The sequence below is a fragment of the Cervus canadensis genome, chromosome 26, assembly GCF_019320065.1.
Source record: "Cervus canadensis isolate Bull #8, Minnesota chromosome 26, ASM1932006v1, whole genome shotgun sequence".
Lineage (NCBI taxonomy): Eukaryota > Metazoa > Chordata > Mammalia > Artiodactyla > Cervidae > Cervus > Cervus canadensis.
In genome coordinates, this window is record NC_057411.1 from 24,511,397 (window position 1) to 24,536,971 (window position 25,575).

The 25,575-nt window shown below is 39.6% G+C and overlaps 1 protein-coding gene across 5 annotated transcripts in view; it reads right to left on the reverse strand.

Annotated features, from left to right (window-relative positions):
• The window catches only part of ADAMTS3 (ADAM metallopeptidase with thrombospondin type 1 motif 3), a 271,082-nt gene that overhangs the window by 28,785 nt on the left and 216,722 nt on the right, over window positions 1–25,575 (reverse strand). For 4 of the 5 annotated variants that reach the window (XM_043448572.1, XM_043448573.1, XM_043448575.1 and 1 more), the window contains 8 exons: window positions 10,921–11,004; window positions 8,516–8,672; window positions 7,503–7,608; window positions 6,958–7,101; window positions 6,195–6,327; window positions 4,117–4,230; window positions 1,967–2,112; window positions 589–764 (listed from right to left, as the gene is read on the reverse strand). In XM_043448572.1, coding sequence (XP_043304507.1) covers window positions 589–764; window positions 1,967–2,112; window positions 4,117–4,230; window positions 6,195–6,327; window positions 6,958–7,101; window positions 7,503–7,608; window positions 8,516–8,672; window positions 10,921–11,004 — 1,060 coding nt within the window. The remainder of the gene's footprint in view (window positions 1–588; window positions 765–1,966; window positions 2,113–4,116; window positions 4,231–6,194; window positions 6,328–6,957; window positions 7,102–7,502; window positions 7,609–8,515; window positions 8,673–10,920; window positions 11,005–25,575) is intronic. The other variant, XM_043448574.1, reaches the window with a different exon arrangement.

Consider the following 25,575-nt stretch of genomic DNA (forward strand, 5'->3'; position numbering starts at 1 on the left):
AGGTGTAAACTGAACTCAGCAGTGTATTCACCCAAATAAGACATATGTCAAGAAGTTCCCATCTGAACAGATTTAACTGAAAATTCAGGGCTAAGGAGTGAAACATGATAGGGGAATTTCCCAGTGTATTTCTTAATAACTAATGTACGTACAAAAGTAAAAGGTTATGAAGTGCCTTTTGTTATTCAGTAATGGTCTTTGTCTTGTTCCTGACTTGATTGTAAAATAACTGTATTTTCTCTAGTTGTTCAGAAAAGAAAGATCACAATATTACAGAAGCATTTCCTAGCAGAGGGATTTCAGTTGCATGAGGAAACTCAGCATCTCTCCCAGGCACTGCTTTCCACTCGTCTTTTCAATAGTGATGGTGGCTATACTGCCTGCCAGGAACGATTCCATAATTCTCACCTCTCTAGAGAAAGGAGTGTATTAGCCTTATTCTTGGAAACCCAGGAGGACTCACCCCTATAAGCACCAAGTCTCCTGAATTACCAAGTGGGGATCGAGAGTCCCAGGGATTGTGTGTTGGCAAAGCTTAAGCTCTAAGTAACTGTCCACACTGCAGGAGAAGCGTGGGTGTCAACTCACAGTCGGGATGTTCATATGGCAACCAGTGGTGTTTGGTATTCTGGTATTCAAAGTGGGAGTTACGCTGCTGGCACTGCTGGGCTCTGAAGTCCTCAAAGTGTTTTTGGCATTCTTCTGTATTACAAAGCTGGTACTCAAAATTAACGCCAGGACAATCCTGACCACCATTGATGGGCCTAAAGAAAAGACAACATTGAGAAAGGCCTTTTGGCTCTGGTCCAGTGGCTGAAGCTTGCAGGCACAGTGCTGGAGGGCAGAAAGCCAGAGCTTCTGAGCTGCCAGCCCAGTGAATGGACTCATACTTTCTAATTTCAATCCCTTTCCCAAGGCACTGTCTTCTCCCTGCTAGGGTTTGCTGGAGGGAAGCCCCAAACTCAAATCAGTATATTTTAAAACAGTGTATTCTTTCAAACGATATGTTTTAAATGCACAAAAAAAGTATATAAAGAAACAACAAACGGGCATATGGTCTCAGGAATTCTATATTTTTATCCTGCATAAAACATGTATTTGCAACCCAAAGAAACATTAATCATGGCTCTATGCCTGTTTCTTAATACATCCAATGCAAACAATAATCCTATCTTCCTTAGAGAAAAATTGCAATGATTAAATGAGTTACTGTGTTTAAAACACTTAGAAAAGAGTGTGGCATGTGGCGAGCCCTTGCTGTTCCTACTACTATAATTTTTATTGCTTCTGTAAATACTACCATCATCTCTTCCTGTGAAACAGACAGGGTAACCCTCGGTCTTTGTACAAAGATGTGCTCAGAGCCATCCTGCTGCCAGACAAAGAAAACGGGTACCAAATGTTAAACCCTACACAAGGAAGACTGTCCTAATAAGTCTGATAGTTCAGTGTTGTTTTTTTTTTTTTCCCCTGCAGAAAATAAGATTTGCTAAGCACATAACAGGGATTCCAAAAATTTTCTCTGGGAGGACAAATGGATAACTTTCCCCCCAACAGTTCCTTGGTCTTTCTTTCACCGTCTTCGTGGCTCAGCTCTGAAGCACCCCTCTCCTGACTCTGAAGTGAGGGAGCCTCTGTGGTTAGGGAGCTTCTGCCGACAGGCCTGTGCTTCCTAGAGCGGGTCTCACAGCCTCGGTGCCCAGTGCTAAGGACGCAGTCATCTGCTTTCCCTGCTCAGTTCCAGAGCCTCCTAAACTGCAATTTCTTTAACAATCTCTAACCTTAATCACGGACTGCTCTTCACTGGATGGATTCCTGGGGATTTACGCAAAATAGACACTTAAACGCTTAGTTTTCACGGTCTGTGTTTTACATGTTACTTTGTGAAACTGAACGTTAATGGCATAATATTGAAGCATTTTCTGGTCTGTTCCCAAGTGATGTGCATGATAGGAGGTACACTCACGTTGGATTATTGCACTGGCGTGTTCTGAAGCGCACACCAGTTCCACATGTCCGGGAACAGGAGCCAAATTTGGTCCAGGATCCCCAGTTACCATCTTGTTTCTGCTGATTAGCATTCTTCCACATGCAATGGCCTTTATAGCACCACTAGGAAAATGACAAAAACAATTATGAAATTTTGTGCACGTGCTAAAATTGAAGTTGTTATACAAGGACCACCAAGTGAAAGACTTCCTTTCTTTTTTATTTCTTTTTCCAGTGAAAATACACTTAAAATCATCCCAAAGTAATTATAACAATATGGGGACCTGGGTAATTTAGACTTGCATTTTTAAGTATAAAATTAAAATAAAAAATAACATTAATTCAGACAAGTTTTTAAATGACCCATTTATCAGTGAGTATCAAACATCATAATCAATAAGGAGATCTGAGCACTTAATTTGCCCAGTCAGTGCTAGTCTACCCTTCATCCCTTGTTATTCATATTATTGGAATTTTTTAAGGACAATATGCTCCCCTTTAAATAATGATAGGAAATGATATGCCTTAACTTTGAAAACAATTAATATAACATATCTAAAACATATATAGCTTTCACAATGATTCTAACAAATAGATAGGTCAGATATATTATCTTTATCCTTCAGATGAGGAAATTGGGGCCCGGAAAGGACCATGGATAGTGTAAGACCCTGTGAGCAGAGGAACTAAGTGGGGAATACTAAAACACAGATACTGTAGAGACATAGAGTTTATAGTATCCAACATACAGCAGATGCTCAAAAGGCATTAGTTCTTTTCCTTTCTAACATTTTGATTCATGTTTTTATCCTACACACAATAAAACTCAACTTTGGGAAATTTAAACATAACACAAATATATTTAAGGACATTGGATGCCCAGATTTGGTTTAGAGGATATCTTTTGCATAAAGCAAAAACGAATCAACTCATCGTTGCTTTTGCTTTTTCAGTCATGAAGCCATAATACCAAATTTTCCCAAAGCAACATGCTATATGTTATGAGTTTAGCATAATTCCTAACAGTTTAAACATGAATAATGACAGATTTTCTTATTACTATTATGTATGCAATTCTGAGAGCAAGGACAGTTTATACACATTTGAAATAGAGCCTTAAAGAGCTTTCAAAGAACTAAAAACTATATAAACCTTCTTTGCCAGGTTTTGGTCCTATCTACAATATCTTATTTCCAAACTAGTCAAAGCCCTTCAACGTGAGTTCTCAACATGCCTTTGTCTGGGGTTTCGTGATCTTTCCCCTCATGAGTAGTGAAGCTTGGCACTGGGCCAGTTTCTGAGCATTGACTCCTCACTACACAACTTGAGATTGAAAACTTCTGGGCATCTTTCCCCAAGGAGCAAGGCCAAATCTTCTGTCTAAGTTCACATGACTTTATTTCTGGACAACTTTCACAAGAAGTGTGATGCCAGCAAGTAAATCAAATCCCATTAGAGCCCAGACTCTCCACTGAGCAGCCGCTTCCTATTCTATCAGTCGGGGGCTGAACAGTGGTCCCAAAGATGCCAAGTCCTAATCCTTAAAATCTATAAATGCTACCTTATTTGGAAAACAGCCTTTGCTCATGTAATTACATAAGAAGTTTTAGATGGGGAGATTACCCTGGATTATTCAGGTGAACCCTAAATGCCATCACATGTACCCTTATAAGAAAGGGGCAGAGGGAAATGGACACGCAGAAGAGAGGGGGCAGTGTGGGCACAAATGCAGAGATTAGAGTGGCATAGCCCCAAGTCAAGGAGCCCAGGCAGCTACCAGAAGCTGGAAGAGCCAAGAACAGGTTGTCCACGAGAGCCTCTGTGGGGAGGGCCCTTCTGCCCACACCCTGATTTCAGCTCAGTGAAACCAACTTTGTTCTTCTGGCCTCCAGAACTGAGAGAATAATTGTTTTAACCCACTCTCTGGTAATTTGTTACTAATTTGCTAGAGCACCTCTAGGAAACTAGTACATGATGTTTGTACATTATCACAGTGAAACTTCACATCTTATAGTTTTCCTAAAGGTGACAATACATGTCATTTTAAAGATGATTCTTATGCAACATATTTACTGTATAAACATAATATAAACATAAATATTTACTGTATAAACAGGTTATACTCACTTTCCCAGCAGCACATTCGGTTCCATCAAGTGGGGGCCCTTTTTTAGTCTTACAAAAGTAGGGATTATCAGGATGGCTACACCAAAGCTGTTTACATGGGTCAAATGTTCGGAACTGGAAAAGAGAAAAACCAAACTCTGAATGACGTAGAGATGGAATGACTTGTACCGATAATACCTGCTATACAGTTTCTTCATGTCATGTTTCTTGGATATTTTCATTTCAAGGTAATAGTCAAAGTTGTAGCATGTTAAGAAAATAAACATGGCCAAGAATTCCAAGTAAAGAATACTTTTATTCTGCTCTTCTAAAAGAACACTGGTGAACAATGAGTCTGGTTCTCCAGTTGACTTTTACTATTCTGCATGCCATTTCTATCTTATGGTTTTCAGATGTTTAAAGAGTGAGTAATTATAACAAATATTATAAATATGAAAATGTCGTAGCAGTTTTGCAGCTCTCAAGCCATCAAAATGGCTTCTCTTTATCCCTGAATGTATGAACCAGTCAGATATAAAAAATAAAAATGCTCATCATGAGCTCACTAAAAGCAGAAAATATCTGTCAAACTTTCCATGTAAGATACTGTATTCCAGGTGTAACAAAATGTCATAATACATTCATGTTTTTATAAAGTACTTTCTATATATTTGATCTTCATACCATGGCTGAGAAATATGGGTTATAAGGTAAGACTATAGTAATGGATACAAACCAAACAGTCATACAGCCAGGTCAGCATCTTAGTTTTCTCATCTTAAGAATGTTTTTTATTTTCCTAAATCACTATATTATATAATATCCAAGTGTATATGTAAGCACACATATTTGTGTGTACTGTTTCCTCATCTACTCTCTAACAGTAAATTTCTTATCATTCTTCAGATATAAAAAATAAACCTATATATCAAATGCCAGTTTATCTACATATTCTTTCCCTATGCCATTAATTAGGCTTCCCAGGTGGCAGAGTGGTAAAGAACCCACCTGCAATGCAGGAGACGGCAAGAGATGCGGGTTTGATCCCTGGGTAGGGAAGATCCCCTGGAGTGGGAAGCAGCAACTCACTCTAGCACTCTGGACTGGAAAACTCCACGGACAGAGGAGCTTGGCGGGCTACAGTCCATGAAGTTGCAAAGCGAAGACATGACTGAGCATACACACTCATACCATTAATCATCCTCATACAGTCTTATCGTCATAGCTTTCTTTTTTTTCTTTAACGTTATTTATTTATGGCTGTGCTTGGTCTTCATTGCTGCACTGGCTTTTCTCTAGTTGTGATGCACAGGCTTTTTATCACGGTGTCTTCTCTTGCTGTGGGGCGAGGGGTCTAGGGTGCACAGGCTTCAGTAGTTGTGGCCCCCGGGCTCTAGAGCAGAGGCTTAAGAGATGTGGAGCATGGGCTTAGGTGCTCTGAGGCATGTGGGGTTTTCCCGGACCAGGGATCGAACGCATGTCTCTTGCATTGGCAGACAGATCCTTTAGCACTGAGCCACCAGGGAAACTCCGTCATAGCTTTCTTTTAAAATTAGTGCTCATTTTCGATCTGGGTTTTTTTGTTCTAATTCCTACTACTTAATGCAGAAATTGTAATTTTCTACAATATTGAGCCAGAGCTTTAGAATTCTCAGGTTAAAACATTAACGCAGGAAAACGGGAACTGACTGTATATCTTACAGGCAAACCAAATAGCGATGTATGTGTATCTGCAAAGGCAGAATTTCAACAGCAGATCAACTTCTTTCAGTGAAATACATTTTTCCTTGCTCTAACACATAAAGCTTCCTCTAACATATAAGAAGCCCCATTTGCCTGCTGTGTGACTTAAGCAAGTTGCATAACCTCTGTAAGTCTTGGCTTTTTCATCTGTAAAATAAAAGTACACCAACTTCCTTCTAGCCTATCACAAGGATTAAATAAGAGTATATTTAAAGCACTTCACTTTAGCATGTAGAGACATAGAAGACACAAATCATTGGTTCATATTCTTGCACCAGTGAATCTGTAAAGGTCACCAAACAGGAGCTACACAAACAGATTTTAAGATGCAAAAATCTACATTGACTGTAACGTACCGCAGTGCACATTTTATAACCAACTCCAAAGTCAAAACGACACTGCTCATCCATAGAATAATTGATTCCAGGAAGTTCTGGGAGTTTGGGCCAGTCATGTTCAAATGGGTCATCAAGGAGACAGTCATAGGAACTGGAGGAAGGAAAATATTGCATACAGCTAAATGTTCATTTTTTTAAATCATATCTCAGTGAGAAAGTATTCTTAGGTTACATACTCTGGAATTTCATCAGATCATAAAGCAAGTTCATGAAAGCATATCTTTTAAGGATTTTGGTTTCAGCTCCATTTAGAAAAAGACCATTCATCTTTATTCTTCCCAGGAAAATAAGCCAAGCATACTCAAAAACACAGTAGAACTGTAACAACCTTGTTCATGTCCCTAGCTGAACCCCAATGGTGTGGCAGGGCAGATCCTGACATCCACCCTATGGGGTACAGGTGGTATACCTGAAGCAGGCATTGTGTGACCACCCTCTCTTCATTCTCAAATCAACTTTGACCATTAGTCAAAGATCCCACAGAGAATTTACTGAAAGGAAATCACAGTTAAAAAAATTCACTTCAAGTCTAGGCTTGCAGCTTCAAATATTACAATCACATTATGGGATTACTGTGCCAAAAGCTAAGTCACAAGAAAATGTTTATCATGAACAAGAGTTTTCATTCACTGGGAGTTCGGTTATGATCAATGCCCTAAGAGACAGTTTCACGTCTGTATTTCTACTGTAACACTCTCATGACACGAAGAAGGAGACATACTGTATGTATCTTTTCAGTTCTTGGCCGCTACACCGGGACCAGTGGTAACGATGAAATGCGGCTTGCACCAACGGAGCCATGACACTTCCCATAGCCGTCTCATCGCCGCACCTGTTGCCCTGTCCATCGTGTTCCATCCCCAACCTAGAACACAGAGTGAGACCTCACTGGTAAGAATCAACATAGAGACCACGGCTTTGGCATAATTTCTGTTTTGAAAGTAAGTACATGGAAATAGGTATTTTTTCTTAAGCTAACAAGGCTTTTGTGGAGGAGTCACAGACACTGTGAAACTGGGAGCAATGTGGCAGAAATGCCTTTCTTGTTCTTGTAGCTACAAAAAGCCCACGAGTGTCTCTGCAAGCCAGTCACTCATTTGGTTTCCGTGCATGACCTCTTCGCTCTTTTCAGCTCCTCAAACTTGGCAAGAGGGTGAGAGTTGCATGCTGGCATGTGCTCGGCCCAAAGTATGAACAATACTGAGAGAGGCAGAAAGAAAAGACCTTGCTTTTTTCCCCACTCTATAGCTGTCAACAGTGACTTACACATGGCCGGTTTCATGTGCTACTACAAAGGCAGATGAAAAACCATCCTCGTGATTCAGGGTACAGCTTCTCACCGGGTGACACATGCCTGTGACTGGAGCATATCCTGTAGAGAATAACAATTACTTTTATTTTCATTTTATGAGAAAACCCATTAAGAATTACTACTGGGCAGTGCGTCCAGGGGAAAAAAAAAAAAGAATTACGACTGGATCTTTGCCGAGGGAAAAAGAAAAAAGCTTTTCAGGAAACAGAGGCAGTATTATTTCACTGCTAGCATCATGTCACATTCTCTTGGGAAAGCCACAGGTAATGGCCCTCTGAAAGGATTCACTGGGTCTGCAATTTTCTCCTCTCCTAAGGGACAGAACTGCCTGGGGTTACCATTCTGCTCTGCCCACCAACTTAAGCCCTACCTTTCTGCTGTGGTGAATGTTCCTTCAAATCATGGTACTGATGAAGGGAGTCTGAGATTCCATCAACGTTGAAAAGAAAGTGGTCAGTCTAATCTTTTTTTTTTTTTTTTGAAGTCTACATCAGAGTTTATTAGATAGATAGATGTAAGCTGACTTTGGAAGAAAGTTCTTCGGCAACAGACATTTCCCATGGCACCTCTTTTCCCCTTCTAAACACTCAGTGGAAATCGCATTGCATTTTATAGCAGCCCCTCTGTACCCCAAATGTACACCCATTATTGTAAAGGAGAGCATAGTATATCATGGTATTTAGGTGGCATTTAACATTATGAATTCCACGGAAGTCACTGGAAGCAGAAAGCAAATGTATGCTTGGCTGAGGCAAAGATGAAAGTGATGGTGGAGATGTGAACATGGGAACAGACTCCCTGATTCAGGATTGCTCTTTTTTTTAAGATTTAAAAATATTTAATTTTATGTTGCAGTATAGTTGATTTATACTGTTGTGTTAGTTTCAGGTGTTACAGCACAGTGATTCAGTTGTACTTTTGAAAAGCCATTCCCTTAAGTTTTTCTGCTACATAGTAATGGAAATACCTTGCATTCCAGCAGGTCCGAAGTCTTGCCTGGTTAAGAAAATTGCGTGATCATGGTGTTCAGAGTGATTTGGATCAGATTTTTGTTGTTGGCAAGCCCAGCGACACACGTTCTCCAGGCTCCTGGATGGATTTCCCCTTTCTATGAGGCTGATGGACTAGGAGAAAACAATATGTTAAAGACATACATAATATTAATATTTTCCCAAAGGCTTCAATGAATAACTTTCTCTGAAATTAACATTGAGATTACAGTAATTAAATAATGTACAATAATATTATTGGGGGCTTGTTTAGATAACTAATATCATTTGGAAATTCTAAATGCACCTAAGGGATACATTTATGATGATCAACATTATCTGTGTGAAAGGTGGCTGACACCATTAACTGAAATACGTGATGATGAATTTTCTTGCTACTGTGAAGCAACTCAGCATTAATCAACTGGGTAAAAAATCTAGATAAATATTAAGAACAATAACAGAAGCTAGATGGAAAGATTTGGGAGACTTTTTCTCCAGAAATGTTAAAGCCAAAGATCTTCAGTTTCTTTTTTTTTTTTTTTGCTTCAAAATTAATCAAAGCTGGTTTGTATAATTTGAGAAGCAGTCAAATTATATAAACCTCACACTGAAAAAAATAATTACCCGTTATTTTAACCTCACAGCAATGAAGAGAGGGGGCACTCATATCCTGCTGTTCCAAGAAATGGAGTGACATTCCTGGGGACCCTACTGTGCATGTGTGCTCAGACATGTCCAACTTTTTGCAACGCTATGGACTGTAGCCCAACAGGCTCCTCTGTCCATGGGATTCTCCAGACAAGAACACTGGAGTGGATTGCCATTTCCTTCTCTGGGGGATCTTCCCGACCCAGGGTTAAGCCCATGTCTCCTGCATCTCCTCCATCGCAGGTGGATTCTTTACTACTTGAGCCATTGGGGAATGCAGTTACTATCACACTGTGGTCAGGAGATAAAAGTTCAGAGCGAAAGGCCCCATCCTTTAAGAACCCAGGAGCCACACTTCCCTGAGGAGTTCTGATGGAACGAGAAACTGAATTTGGAACCTCAAATTAGTTCTTACTTGGCTGACTGGCTGAGAGTTTTCTTACATTTCAGCAGATGGTTTTATCAGTGTTTACATTCTTAATAAAAAAGTTTGGTTTGTTATATGTTGATCACATACTTCTCCAAAGAAATGATTTTAACAACGAACTGAAGGCGCTCGACATCTCCAGCTGGAGCTGACTTGCCTTCTGTGCTGGAGACACAAAGGAGGTCAGGTTTGTGGGGGAAACTAAAGATAATGACACCCTTTCACCAGAAATGGTAAGTTTCCATACATAATAAAATGCAAACACATGGACTTTTCCCCCTGTTCTTGCTAAATGCCTATTTCATTAGTATTCCATAATCAGGAGGATTAACTATGGGAGGGGGTTATTTAATTTTAAGCAACAGGAAAGCTGCCAAGTTAGTCACTTCCCCTATGTTTTCTCCTCAAGAGGAGAGACTATTTCATCCACTCCATTATTTCCAAGGACAGGAATCCAACTAGTGCCATTTTAAAGCCAGCTAAAGTTACACTACATAAAAATGCCTATTGTATGTATTCTGACTCAACACTTTGTTTTCAAGATTATAAGATTAATGCCCTTTAAGAAAAAATTCACTGTATGCTTCATTTTTATTAATTGGAAAGATGTGAAATATTCCTTTTAAGAAATCATGAGAGAGTAAGGATCTCTGTTATTTTATTAATCCGCCTGTAATGTAGGACACCTGGGTTTGATCCCTGGGTTGGGAAGATCCCCTGGAGAAGGGAACAGCTTACCCACTCCACTTTTCTGGCCTGGAGAACTCCATGGACTGTATAATCCATGGGGTCACAAAGAGTTAGACACGACTCAGTGACTTTCACAGCCTGGCACACACACACACAGGTATATCTGAAGCATCTAGAAAGCATTTGACACAGAGCAGGCACTCAACATACATGTTTTGGATTAAAAAATCAATCATAAATTTAATGCTGGTGGTGGTTGTTCAGTTGAACAGTTGTGTCTGACTCTTTGCGACCCCAATGAACTGTAGCACACCAGGCTTCCCTGTCCCTCACTATTAAGGAAATCCTCTTTTTTCATTATATTGTCATACCTAAAATCAGGATAATTATCTCCAAATCCATTAGACAGAGGTAAACACATCAAATGACACCAGCACAAAAATCATTCATTATCTAATCTAAGTTAGAGATCTCCATTCATTGGGGCAGTTTTCTCTTCTCAATTCAGAGCAACTGGAGTCTATGTGAGACATATCTACTATAGCTTCAGTAGACTAATCTGTTTGCTAACCCACTCTTTGATGTTCACAGTTCACATACAGTAAGACATTTTACCTTTGCATAACCCAGCATTATCATGCGCACCAGGACTACATTTATATGCACTCCCAGGGACTCATCATGGTAAATTTCATTCACCTAGAAACAAAGGAGATAATTACTAGAAGAAAGGCCACACAAAGAACTTCAGGAGATGGACACTTAAGGAAATGGCCATGTAATCCCAAATACAGGAGTCAAGTCACTTTTTTTTTTTGTAGTTTAGTTTAAACTGATATCTGAAATGAAATAATTTACTTTTAACTTTGGAATGATTCCTGGCTATATGAATTACTGATATTGTAAACCCTGTAGTATCATGAACATAGAAAATAGGCTGTAAAAGGGTTTCATTAAACTATTGTAGTGTTAAGAATCCATGTGTACTATGATCCACGGACAAAATTCATCAAAAGCAGTCACATTTAAGAATCTGCCTTCCAATGCAGGAGACACAGGTTTGATCCCTGGCCGGGAAGATCTGCTAGAGGAGGGATAGGCTACCCACTCCAGTATTCTTGGGCTTCCCTTGTGGCTCAGCTGGTAAAGAATCCACCTACAATGCGGGAGACCTGGGTTCGATCTCTGGGTTGGGAAGATCCCTGGAGAAGGGAAAGGCTACCCACTTCAGTATTCTGGCCTGGAGAATTCCACAGACTCTATAGTCCATGGGGTCGCAGAGTTGGACACGACTGAGTGACTTTCACTTCACTTCGGGAAGATCCCACATGCCGTGGGACAACTAAGCCCGTGAGCCTTGACTACTGAAACCCAAGTGCTCTAGGGCCCATGCTTCAAAACAAGAGAAGAAACTGCAATGACAGAATCCTGTGCACCACAACTAGAGAATAGCCCCTGCTTGCCGCAACTAAAGAAAGCCCGCCTGCAGCAACGAAAACCCAGGACAGCCAAAAAATAAACAAACGAAAGCTATAGTAAGACCATGATTCAGGTGAAGCATCTGCCAGCAGAGGGATGGCAACCACATGAAGAAAAAGAGCCAGCACGTCCTTCAGGGCATCTCTGTCACCACCAGGGCCGCGACCTTTCGTTAGGGAAGCTGGCGTGCAGGGGCTGTGGTGCTACTATGGGCCAGTATCTGGGTGGTCCTCCCAATGCCTCCTCCACCCCAAGAGTGGGGCATCTGAGGCAGTGATTACTTAGAAGTCCTACAGTAAAGAAATCCTCCCACATTTGAATTACTAAGATAAGATGACTGTTCAAGTACATATAATATCAGTCCTGGGTAAATCTCAGAGGGGGCAAAGTTGAGTCACTGCTCTTGATTTAATTTTAAATGTTAAATTAAAATTTCTACAGGTAATCTGGTATACTTTAAAACCATAGCTATTAGGACTTACACAACCTCAGAGGTCATAGTCCAACAGACTTTTATAGATGAGGAAGATGAAGACCATAGAGATTAATTAACATGCAGAATTCTGACAGTCAGTTATTGACAGTCTAAAGAGACTCCTGGCTTCCCTGAAGGCTCAGCAGTAAGGAATCTGCCTGCAACATAAGAGACACAGGAGATGCGAGTTTGACCCCTGGGTCTGGAAGATCCCCTGGAGGAGCAAATGCCAACTCGCTCCAGTATTCCTGCCTGAAAAATCCCATGGACAGAGAAGCCTGACAGGCTATATTCCAAAGGATTGAAAAGAGTTGGACACGACTGAACATGTACGACCATGCAGAAGAGCAAAGTGACTTCTATCTTCTGGTTATGCTAGTGCAAAATTGGTGTGAATAAAAATTGCTAGGAAGTTGGAAATGCTAGCAGAAATGGGAAAGGTGGATTTATCTGGCTACAATTCAAAGTTCTTAGCTATTCTCAGGAACAGGGAATCAACATTTGTCATAATAACTGAAAGAGGGATGGAAAATGAACCTCAATTCAACTCAAGACCCAGGAGGTTTGGACAGAAGGCCTAGAGGAAACATAGGCAAAATCTCATAAAGAGAAGCCTTAAAAAGAAATATAACTCAAGGATAATAGAATGCTCTAAAAAAAAGAAATTTATGGATTTCTTATCATACTGACCAAGAAACAGACCAAGAAATCTCAAATAAAAAGTTTCAGGAATCTAATCAGACTACACAGAACACCTTAAATATCAAAGTGTTAAATGTAGGTTAAAGGTAAGTAAGTAAAATTGCTCAGTCGTGTCCAACTCTTTGTGACACCATGGACTGTAGCCTACCAGACTCCTCTGTCCATGGGATTTTCCAGGCAAAGAGTACTAGAGTGGGTTGCCATTTCCTTCTCCAGGGGATCTTCCCGACCCAGGGATCGAACCCAGGTCTCCTGTATTGTAGGCAGATGCTTTACCGTCTGAGCCACCAGGGAAGTCTTCTGGTAAACGTACACTTACTGAATTTTTAGATGGAACAAAAAAGGGAAGAATAACTAAGATGGAGGTATAAGACCTAGGGAAGCTAATATATACTAAAGAAGATAAAGTGTAGTTTACCAAGTAAAGATTCAGGGTCCTTTTAAGTGGAAAAATGCAGTATATATGAAAGCGTTAGTTGCTCAGTTGTGTCCAACTCTTTGCGACCACATGGAGACCACCAGGCTCCTTGTCCATGGGATTCTCCAGGCAACAATACCGGAGTGGGTTGCTATTCCCTTCTTCAGGGTAACTTTCTGACCCAGGGATCAAACCTGGGTCTTCTGCATTACAGGCAGATTCTCTACCATCTGAACCACCAGGGTAACCCATGTATACATAGATATACATTTACAAACTCACACACACACACACATACACACTTATAATGTTAAGACCCAATTTAACTACTATTCAAGACAAGCCAAGGAGTGAAAACAATCTGTAATTAACTCTTGCATTGCACAAGTATGCAGGCTGATAGCACATGCCCAAGCAATTAAACTAGAGGCCATTGCACATCTGTAGCATTGAGTTCGTTTTGTCTGTTCTGTCTGATGAAAGAGATGTATACAAACGGGAGAGCTTCCCTCGTGGCTCAGCGGTAAAGACTTTTTTTTTGCCAATGCTGGAGATGCGGATTCGATCCCTGGATTGGGAAGATCCCCTAGAGAAGGAAATAGCAACCCACTCCAGTGTTCTTGCCTGGGAAATCCCATGGTCAGAGGAGCCTGGCCAGCTTCAGTCCAGGTAGTCACAAAGAGTAGACATGACTTAGTGACTAAACAACAACTGCAACAATAAATAGGAATGTAACCAGAGTCCTCTAAGCAAGGAGCCGAGAAAATGGGCCACATAAAACATGGTGAGAGAGAGGTAGTGGCTAAGAGCCTGACATGAGCCACTAATAGTCTCAGTTGACATCTGTCTTGACATCTCAGAAAGCTTCATGTTTCTGAGTTTCAGTCAAATGGACAGAATAAGAATACTATCTCATAGGATTGGGGTAAGAATTGAAAGATTTAATGTATGCACACAACAGCTCAAAAGTTTTAAGAGTGAGGAGAAAAGTACATTAAAGCACATAAGAGTGTAGGAAACAGAAAAGAAAACCTAGAAGGAAAATAGCCACCATACGTAAAAAGGGTGCAATTTGCTCTGAATATCTATGGCAAATAAAACTAAAACCATGGGTTCACTGCTAAAAGGGAACATTTCAGGTCAATATAAGGAGAACTGAATGCTGGCCAAAAAGCTGTAATTTCTTATGACCCTCTTGGCCATGGGCAGGTTCTGTTACCTTAAGCCATACTTCATAATGCCTAGTTGAAGACTGAATTCTCCTCTTCTTCAAGGATTATCTGATAAGACATTTCTAGTATAATAATTCCAATATAAGTAAATGTCCAAGCCAAGCCTGCCATCTACAGAAACTCATGGACATTCCAAGAGACCTCTCATAAGGCGGTTGTTCTGAATTAGCATAAAGGCTTCACACACAAAGTTTTAACATGTACTTAATGTGTTCTTAGTCATTCAGTCATGTCCAACTCTTTGTGATCCCCACCAGACTCCTCTGTCCATGGGATTCTCCAGGCAAGAATACTGGAGTGGGTTGCCATTTCCTTCTCCAGGGGATCTTCCCAACAGAGGGCTTGAACCCACATCTTCTGTGTCTCCTGCATTTCAGGTGAATTCTTTACCCACTGGTCCATTGGGGATGTCCTAACATGTACTTAATGTATCAATAATTGAAATGTAAATGCATTTAATGTAAAAGAGGTTGAACTCAATGTTAGTGAGTGCACACAACTGGGGAACAATATAATTTTAAACTAAAGAAGAACAGATAAAAAGAACTAAATTAATTTCTGGAGGAGAAGTGATGCAGGGAAGAGAGGGCCTTATAGCCATGGATGAATAGCAGTGACAATGATATTTTTAAATGCTATGGGAGACTTTTATGTCAGAAAACTATTAGAGTCATAAAATAAATGAAAGGTGGCAATTATAACAAATAGCTTGTGATATCTGAGCTAGTATAATGTACATATGAAAAATGAAAGTGAAAGTCACTCAGCCATGTCCAACTCGATGTGACCCCATGGACTATAGGCCATTAGGCTTCTCTGCCCATGGAATTCTCCAGGCAAGCATACTGGAGTGGGTTGCTGTGCCCTCCTCTGGGGGATCTTCCCGACCCAGGAATCGAACACAGGTCTCCTGCATTTCAGGAGGACTCTTTACCATCTGAGACACCAGGGAAGCCCATAACATACATATAATCACCCTAAATTAGTAAATTCATTTTTGTTTGGTAAATTTAAAAATCGGCACAGTGCTGAGAAAAATATAAAGGACACAATTCATGTTCTCAATAGCAATATTATATTATAAAATGATGAAATAGAAAGGCACTTTTTAAAAAGTTAAATTTATCATTCACAAAAGAAAAATATTATTTAACAATAGTCCCTATTATGCCAGACTAGTAAGTTAACAGAGTACCCCAGTAGAAATCAAGATCAGTTATGGAGTGTTCCAAGTTGGCACAAATTTGCGAAACTGTCTGAGTATAACATGGATAGAAATAATCAAATATAAGGCAACAGTATTTATATATAGGAGAAAATATTCTTTCAATGTGGCAAATAGGTGTCTCTATTGTGCAAAGCACTGGATATCATTTATTATTTTGCTTCTCAAGGTTTAAAAAGTTGCTTCTTTTACATTATTCAGTTTTAAAATGTACCTAATAAATTGACTGCTTGCCATCTGGCCAGGCCTTATCAATAACAGGACGTAAAGTTTTTTAGGTTCTAAGACACACAGGATATGATAAGAGTTGCAAAAATAATCAGCATCACAGAATTAAATATATTCAAAGACTTGAATTCTAGTCCCAAATCTGCCACCGACAACCTGAATGACTTTGGGTTGGTCACTTAACCTCTCTGAGCCTCTGTTTTCTCACTGGCAAATTATAATCATACTTGCTCTTCTTGCTTCACACAGCTGCTGTTCAAATCAAACAAAATGCCACAAACTGCCCTCAGCAAAATAAAAGGCACATGAGAACACTTCTACCTAGCCATACAAAAAGTCTTAAAGGCTTACGAACATATTTTCCAATCTATCCGAAAAGAGCAAAGAAAAACAAACAAAAAAATAAACAAACAAAAAACGTAACTCCCCCCCCTCTTAGTTTTCACTGAAAAGGATTTGAAAAATCTTGTACTGTAAATTTATTTACTCTCAATAAAATAATAATAGAATCAAAGATACAGTTTAAATTATAAAAAAAAAAAAAGGAAAAATTTAACAATTTTATTTTTCAAAAATACTCTTTCCAGCAGAGGGCAGTACACACATGTTAGAGGTGGGTGAAGGAGCACCCGTGTTATACACCTGAACATACTTACACACCACTTGGTATGTCTGCCTTTTGTATATTTTCACATAAATAAAATAAACTCCTTAAAATGAAATAGGAATTTAAAAATATTCTAACCTGAGGAAAACACTGAGTGACTGGACTCAAAAACAAAAAAAATATTGAAGACATCTTTATGTAGATTGTTTTCCAGTGTCATCTGATGAAAACATTATATGAGAGGCCTGAGTTTTAACAATCAATAAATGATATACAGAAAGAAATAAACAGATCATACTGAATTAAAATTTTGGATATGTTAAGATGAGTGAAAATAATATTTTTTAAGAAAGCAGTTTTGTAACACAGTGACAAGGAAAGCTATTTTTTCCTAATTTAAAACAGAATCAAGAACACAAAAAAACCAGCCTTACACAGAGCTTTCCAAGTTCCAGACACGGTTTTAAATACTTTACCTATGTTAATCAAGTAACCCATAGTCTTCGCAACAACTTTAAAGATAGCATTATCTCCATTTTACATCAAACAACGTTGAGGCTCAGAGAGGTTAAGTACTTTGCCCAAGGTCACACAGCTAGTACACAGACTTAAGGATGTACACCTAGGCAGCCTGGCTCCAGAGTCAGTAGTTTTTACCAACTCGCTACACTTCTACACACCTGCAGACCACAGCACTGTCGTGATGCAAAACAAATCTAATTTTAGAATAATCAATAGTGATCCATTACCCCCGAGTTTAAGAAACTGATGTGTAAGCATACTGATAAAGATAACTTGAAAAAACTTTACTTCTTTTTCATAAGTTTCCTTTGTGTAAATTTTAAGGAAATGAAGAATTAATTAGACTTGAAATTGACTCCAAATAAGGATTTCTTGATGGTCAATATAACCTAGAATATATTGGGAAAAAATGAAAAGGAGCTGGAGCAAATCACTGGAGAAAATGAATAGGAAAAGAAGAGATAGGGCTGAAATTTATAACCAGTGTTTTGGGTTGTAAGCAAAGCATAAAGCATAAGCATTCTAAGAAGTCATATATCAGATATTACATAAGACAAATCAAAGTTCATCATTGCAAAACTGAATATCCTGTCACCATGTCAGGCAACCTAAGGAGCACAGGTGGATTTTCTATAAGGTGATCAGGGTTGAGCCCAGAATATTTATTAAATTACCTGAAAAACGGGGTAAATAGGATATTAATTTTTAAGTAACCTTAAATTGGAAGGGATTGCCAATGTGACGGCGGGGAAAGGTAATGATTTTAGGAATACTTGATTTACTTGATTGATTAAATCAAGTATTCCTTTCCTTAAGAGGAAAATTCCTTCCAGGTTTGTTCCCTGACAGGACAATTTCTCCCAGGACATTTCCCTGGCAGGACACTCTGACCTGCTTTGTCTAACTAGCTGACGAACAGCTTTGTCTGCCTTTGACAAAAACAAAAAAAGACACTCATATTTCTTTAGGATGGAAGGATGAGGTCTTGAAAGGCCATATTGCTCAGTGCTTAAGGGTATGGGCTCCACAGTCAAACTGCCTGGGTTTGCTCTTAGCTATGTGGCCTTGGGCATCTTATTTGTCTCCGTGCCTCAGCCTTCTCATCTGTAAAATGGGATAATTACACTACTGTCCTCATAGGATTGCTGAGAGGAATAAAGGAGGTCACATATGTACAGTGCTTAAAGGTGGCTGGGCCTTGCAAATATAAAAACAAAAATTGTTAGCCATCATTAGTAACATTATATAGAAGCAAATAAATGGGATACATGTATAATTTTTTTAAAGAGACTTTTTGTTAATTAAAGGCAAAGAAGTAATGACAAGACAGCCTTGGTGACTTTGGCTGGACATAAAAGAATCCTATAGTAGACTGGGAAAATATATCACTCTATCCACAACCATACCTTGTTGAGCAAAAAGTTCCAAACACATATCTGCTTAGATTTGCAGTCCTATCCTCTATATTTTAACTCAGGGTATAGCTGTCTCCTAACCTGTCAACTCCTTTTCCCTCACAATTTCAGAATAATAATGACTACTTTTTAAAAATAATGAAATATAGTAATTTAAAATGTATTAGTTTAAGGTGTATAGCGAGGTGACTAAGTTATACTCTTTATTTCATATTCTTTTCCATTATGGGTTATTACAAGATATTGAATATAGTTCTCTGCACTGGACGGTAGGTCCTTGTTGACTATTTATTTTATATACAGTAGCACTAGAGGTAAAGAACTTGCTTGCCAACTCAGGAGATGTAAAAGATGCAGGTTCCATCCCTGGGTCAGGAAGACACCCTGGAGAAGGAAATGGCAACCCACTCCAGTATTCTTGCCTGGAGAATCCTATGGACAGAGGAGTCTGGTGGGTTATGCTTCATAGGGTCACAAGGAGTCGGACACAACTGAAGCAAATTAGCATGATTAGCACATGTTATCTCTTAATCTCAAACCTCTAATTTCTCCTTCCCCTAATAAACTGCTGCTGCTGCTGCTGCTGCTGCTAAGTCACTTCAGTCATGTCCGACTCTGTGCGAACCCATAGACGGCAGCCCCCGCCCCTGGGATTCTCCAGGCAAGAACACTGGAGTGGGTTGCCATTTCCTTCTCCAATGCATGAAAGTGAAAAATGAAAGTGAAGTCGCTCAGTCGTGTCCGACTCTTAGCGACCCCATGGACTGCAGCCTACCAGGTTCCTCCATCCATAGGATTCTCCAGGCAAGAGTACTGGAGTGGGGTGCCATTGCCTTCTCCGCCCCAATAACTACCTTTTATGAATAGTTTCATCTAATATTTAGTGAACTGAATTGTGCCTAAGGGCCCTGGGGGTAGGGAACTGAATGACAAATGAGTTTAAGTCTCTGCTCTTACCATTGTTGTTTGGTTGCTAATCGTGTCCAATTCTTTTGCAACCCTATAGACTGTAGCCCACCAGGCTCCTCTGTCCATGGGGTTTCCCAGCCAAGAATACTGGAGTGAGTTGCCATTTCCTTCTCCAGGGAATCTTTCTGGCCCAGGGATCGAACCTGAGTCTCCTGCATTGGCAGGCAGGTTCTTTACTGCTGAGTCTCCAGGGAACCCTGCTCTTACCATGAATATATTCTAATAGGTAAAATAGACACTAAACAAGGAAAATATAAATCATCACAAAAAGACATGCAGACGAGGTCATTTTGGATGGGAAAGGGTGCTACAAAGAAAATCTGAGTGATGAGCTAGAGGACAAGAGAGAGGGGAAGAAGCTACCTGAAGCTGGGGGACTCAGCCTGAAGACTCATTTGGATAAGAAGAAAATAGGCAGTTGCCTCTCTGGGGAACAAGTGATCCAGGAAAAAGGGAGGAGCTGGTACAAAAGCTCAACCTCTGTTATCATGAATCTCAAACACTATGAAGGAGACATCTTGATAATGTGAAAAAGAGACTGAGACCCAGAGAAGTTATGCAATTGTTCCCCAAATGATTAGCACAGCTACAAAGCCAATAAGTCTATATGACACCAATGTCTGTTCCCTGTTATAACCATCTCGCCTGTCTTTTTCTTCCTGTCATAGTGAAAGTGCTAAGTATCCTCCCTTTAGGCTCTTTCACACTTCCTTAAAGATATTTATTTGATCCAAAAAATAAATGCCATTTCTCACATTCAATCGCTCCCCTTCTTGGGGTTCTTTTCCTTCTTTGACTAATATTCTCAATTTTCCTTCATCATGAAAAAATAAAGCCACCTACAATATTTTGTAGCATTTAGTACTGTTTATCACTACATTCATCAATGATACTATTCAAATTCATCAATGATATTCAAGTTATTTAGCTATATTTTAATAATTGCTCCTTTTCCACTGGCTCATCCACACACATCAGTGTGACTCAATGTTTTGTTTCTGATCCTCTTCTCACATACTTTCTCTGCAATATTTCATCCATTGCTGTTTCTTCAACCAATTTCTACAGACTGATGAATCCCAAATATCTCACACTGATTCACCTCTCTCAGGCTTCACAGTCCGCTGTTCAGCTCTAGTAAGAGATCTATCTATTTGGAAGTACACCAATGTATCTCAAAGTATACTCACCCTCTCCTGTTCTTCTCTCTGAGTATTCTATCACAGTTAAAGATGAAAGCATCTTTAAAAATATATATATATTTATTTTTGGCCATACCGAGTGGCATGTGGGATCTTAGTTCCCAAAACCACACCCCCTGCATTGAAAGAGTGGATTCTTAACCACTGGACCACCAGGGAAATCCCAAAGATGAAACCATCTTGATTCTTCTTCTTCTTCAAGCGTAATAGGCAGTAGATTACCAAGTCCCGCAGTACCTCACATCTGTCTCTCCTGTCCGCCTTCACGTCCAGCACCTCAGTGTGGGTCCTACCCAGTTGAAGTGCTGCAACCACCTCTTAAAACTTTTGCAAATATTTTCATTTGGATAATTTGGGCTCATTTCAGTAGCTCTCCAGAAGGACAGGTTATCGGGTTCACATAGCTGTTCTCCATAAGAATGAGCCTCTCATTTTATGATTAATTATGCTTTGACTTCTCTAGGCATCAAAGGAGCTTTGGGTAGACCAAGAATAGGCACTTCAGCTATAAGGCCTCATGAGGTCTTCCAGCCTTTGGAATAGTGGAAACATACCAAAAGCTGCTGCAGAACTGATTTCTTTCTCCAAGAACGAGAAAGACAATTTGCTTAGCAAACTAAAAAGTTTTTCTGCTGTAGGACCCTTGAAAAAATAAAGGCTGAAACAAGCCAGGGAAACAAGTTTTTATTGCTGTTCAGTTAAAATTAAAGGACCTATAAACAGCAGCACTGTTTGCATATCATGTCATGTTAATTTCACCTGTGATGAAGGGAGTTTCTTCCAGAATGACGGGTCCAGGATATTCCAGGGAAGGTGTGCATATTTACACAAGGGGTGGCTGAAATGATGTGTGCTTACTCCAGTCTGTCTCTGTGACCTTGTGTGTTCAGTCCACACCGGGGACAGTAAGTTTTTTGAGGTAGGGAGGGATAGTATAAATCACAAGGAATTTGAAGCCAGATGGACTATAGTTTGTCCCCTAATTTGGGCACTTAAATATTAATACTATGTATCTCTGTTCATAGCTCAATGTCTAACAGAGTCTCCTCCAAATCATTCAATTTTATCCTGAATTCTCTTTTTAAAACACAGATTAATCTTTAAAAGCCTTTTCATAAACCTTCTTCACTAGCACCGCGAATTTCAAACTCCTCAAGATAGTACATACATTTTTCTACAGGCAGCCTCAGATTCTTTACCCAGCCTCACCTTCTGCCATCTCCACCTCCAGTAGCTCCAAAGACATCATGAGCTATCACTTTTAAAATCCTTATAAAATCTGTTCCCCATCTTCTAAAACCCATCTTCTCTTTTTCTAGCAGGGAAATGCTAATCCATTCTCTAAGTTTCAACTCAAATGACATATCCTCTATGAAGATTTCATTTGCCAGTAATGTTACTTGCCAAACCACATCCCCTCGTTCTAAGTTAAAGTTTACACAGTATTTTATGGCCGAATCTCTTCAAGAAACTATCATATTTTATTATTATTACTTCTTGATTTGTTTACTTCACTGCTAGAGTTAGCTTCTTGTGAAAAGGGGGCTAAATTGTATTCATTTTTGCCTCCCTAGAATCTAACAAGACTTGGCCTATGGGAGGGCAGGTCTGCTAGGTGAATAAATGTCTGGAGGGCTGATGTGAATTCAAATGTAAAGAATGGATTAAAGATAATTAAAGACAATAACCCAAATCACAGAACTGCTACATTGCTCAAGTTGCCTGAACATGTATACTCCCCAGATAAATCTGCCTCCAACTCACATTCAGCATTTTCAGAAACACTAGTTAAGAAATTAAAAGCAGTGAAGGGATTGAATCATCATTAAGTAACCAATAACCACATTAGTTTGCTAATCCTTGAATAAGTCCATTAATGCTCTGTTAGGACTAGCGTACTTCCGGGAATATACGTTTCCCTGTAAAAGCATTAGGTAGGGAAGCTTGCCATATCCAGCAAAACACATCTATGAATTCCCAGTTCATTGTCCATCATAGGTGGCCAATTTTAGTACAGGAGAAAACTGAATGCTCTTAATTATTAATGATTACTTGGAAGTACAAGTTTTTTTTTTTTTTTCACACTGGGAGTTACCCTTTTTTAAATGAATTATTTTATTTTCTCTTGGTAAATCCTGAGATTAAGGGATTTACTCAATTCTCTGCAGGGCACTGAACATTTTAATAGGCACAACAGAGCCAGATCACCTCACAGATCTTAGCAAATGGCAGAGACACCTGCCACCACAAAGTGTTGGTGACAAGAGACTTCCAGCACACAAAAGGAAAATACCCTCGTCCCCCTCCTCCAGCTGCAGAATCTGCTTTATCACCCTGCTAGGGAGATCCTTCAACTAGATTGCTAGCTGATTTGATTCAATCACACAAGTAATTGAATTCTCAATTTTAGTGACTTGAATGGTATTCTAACAAGACAAAGGAACAAGTAAAGACATAAGAATTTTATTTGGCAACGGATATACAAAAATGCATCAACTTTTTAACAAGAGGCAGTAAAGCCTAGGGAGAGAGAGCAATCATTTCTGAAGGCAGAAGGATCTATCCAGGCTCAAGTCTTGACTGTGCCATCCTTTAGCTTCTGACTCTGGAAAGATCACCGAAGTTCTTTACATTTCAATCTCTTAATTTACAAACTAGGACTGAAAATGAACCTATAGTTGAAAAATTTTCTCTAATTTTTGTGACTCATTTAACATCAGGACCAGGCACACAGCAAAGGCTAAATGTTGTGTTAGCTGCTTAGCTGTGTCCAACTCTTTGCGACGCCGTTGGCTGTAGACCACCAGGCTCCTCCGTCCATGGGATTTTTCAGGCAAGAATACTGCAGTGGGTTGCTATTTCCTTCTCCAGTACTATAAACCCCCATCCTTAATGACATTAAATCATTCTTCTGAATCGAGACCTGAAACTAGATTATTTCTAATATTTTCAATGATTGCATCATTAGCCTTGATTCTACACAATCTTTTGCTTTTTTAAATAGGCCACCCCATCTATGTGAATGGCCCATTATCCAGTAGTACTCAAACCAGAGAAGTGTAAATCACGATGGGTTCCTCCCTTCCCTTGAGCTCCCTGTTTGACCCCCTGACAAATTCTGTTGATTATACTGTGAATGTTGCTGCTGCTGCTTAGTCACTAAGCCATGTCCTCCTCTTTGCGACCCCACAGACAGCAACCCACATGTTCCTTTGACCATGGGATTTCCCAGGCAAGAATCCTGGAGTGGGTTGCCATTTCCTTTTCCAGGGAAACTTCCTGACACAAAGAATGAACCCAAGTCTCCTGCCACCTGGGAAGCCACTTGACTATGCATACTCCCTTATTGTTGCAATCATCACTGTCCAGTAAACTATCATCTGCCTAGACATCTACCATTGATTTCTAATTGATCTGTCTTCATTGTCTCTAGATCACTGCCATCTATTCTTTACAATATAGAAAGAGGCTTTCGATGACTTTCCACTAATTCTCTTAAAATTGGATGCAGTCTCCTCCCATGACCGGAAAGATACTTGCCCTCTTCTTCAAACTCCACCTGACTCCTTGCATGATAGACCCAAGCCACAGTAGCTTTCTTTTCATAACTAAAACACTTGCTGCTCTTGTTCAATGGCTCTTTCTTTTATTTTCAATTTCAACTTAACTATCATTTCTTGGGAGAAGACTGTCCTTACCACCCGTTAGCCCTGTTATTCCCTTTCTAAACAAACTGTTGGTTCCCTGTAGAGCTCTTATCATAACCTTTGATGTGCTTGCTTGATTTCCCCACCAATCTGTAATCTGAAGATGAATAGGAAATGTCTTTTGTGTTTCCAACTAAATACATGGTACATGGCATTAAAATATTTGCTAAAATACTGAACCAGTTACAATTTTATTGGATGTATACTATGTGGCTGACAATGTTTTGCGTGTGTGCATGCTAAGTCACTCGGTCGTGGCCGACTCTTTGCCACTCTGTGGACTGTAGCCTGCCAGGCTCCTCTGTCCATGGGATTCTTCAGGCAAGAATACTGGAGTGGGTTCTCATGTCCTCCTCCAGGGGATCTTCCTGACCTAAGTATTAAAGCTGCAATTCTTAAGTCTTCTGCACTGGCAGGTGGGTTCTTTACCACTAGCACCAGGGAAGCCCGGACACTGTTTTAGATGTTGTAAATATGAAGCTTAAAAATGCATAGTAACTGCACTCAAGGAGCACACAACCTATCCGAGAGCTACTGCCAGGAATTCACACATTTTATAATAAGAAGGGGATGGTTTGTGAAAGCTTCACAGGAGCTGACAGTTGACCTTGATCTTGATAAATGAAATATTATCATAAAAGAAAAATGGAGATGAAGCGGGAGGAAGGAACAATGGGAAGAAAGTTTGGAGACAACAAAGAACAAAGGCACCAAAGATGGATTTTAATTGCCATGCTATCTTCTACCCATAGCCTTGGTTCTGAACACAATGGAAATTGTGGAAAGAAGAGGTTTTCTGAAGCCAATACATTTAATTTCATCTGACCAACCATAACTGCTGTAAGCAAAATAGTACAGAATATATGTGCTGTTATTTCCTCATCTATAAGATGAAGGGATAATAATAATATGCTTCTTATGGTACTTCCAAATGGGAAATTCCATGATTCTTGAGTTTCTTTTTCATAAGATTCTTAAGGGCAAGAATCAGTGGACTGATAGTTGAATAAGTGTTTAATGAATAGATTCACTTTTACACAATTTATACTCATGTGCTGTTTTTGTTTACTAGTCTCAATATATGTGGAC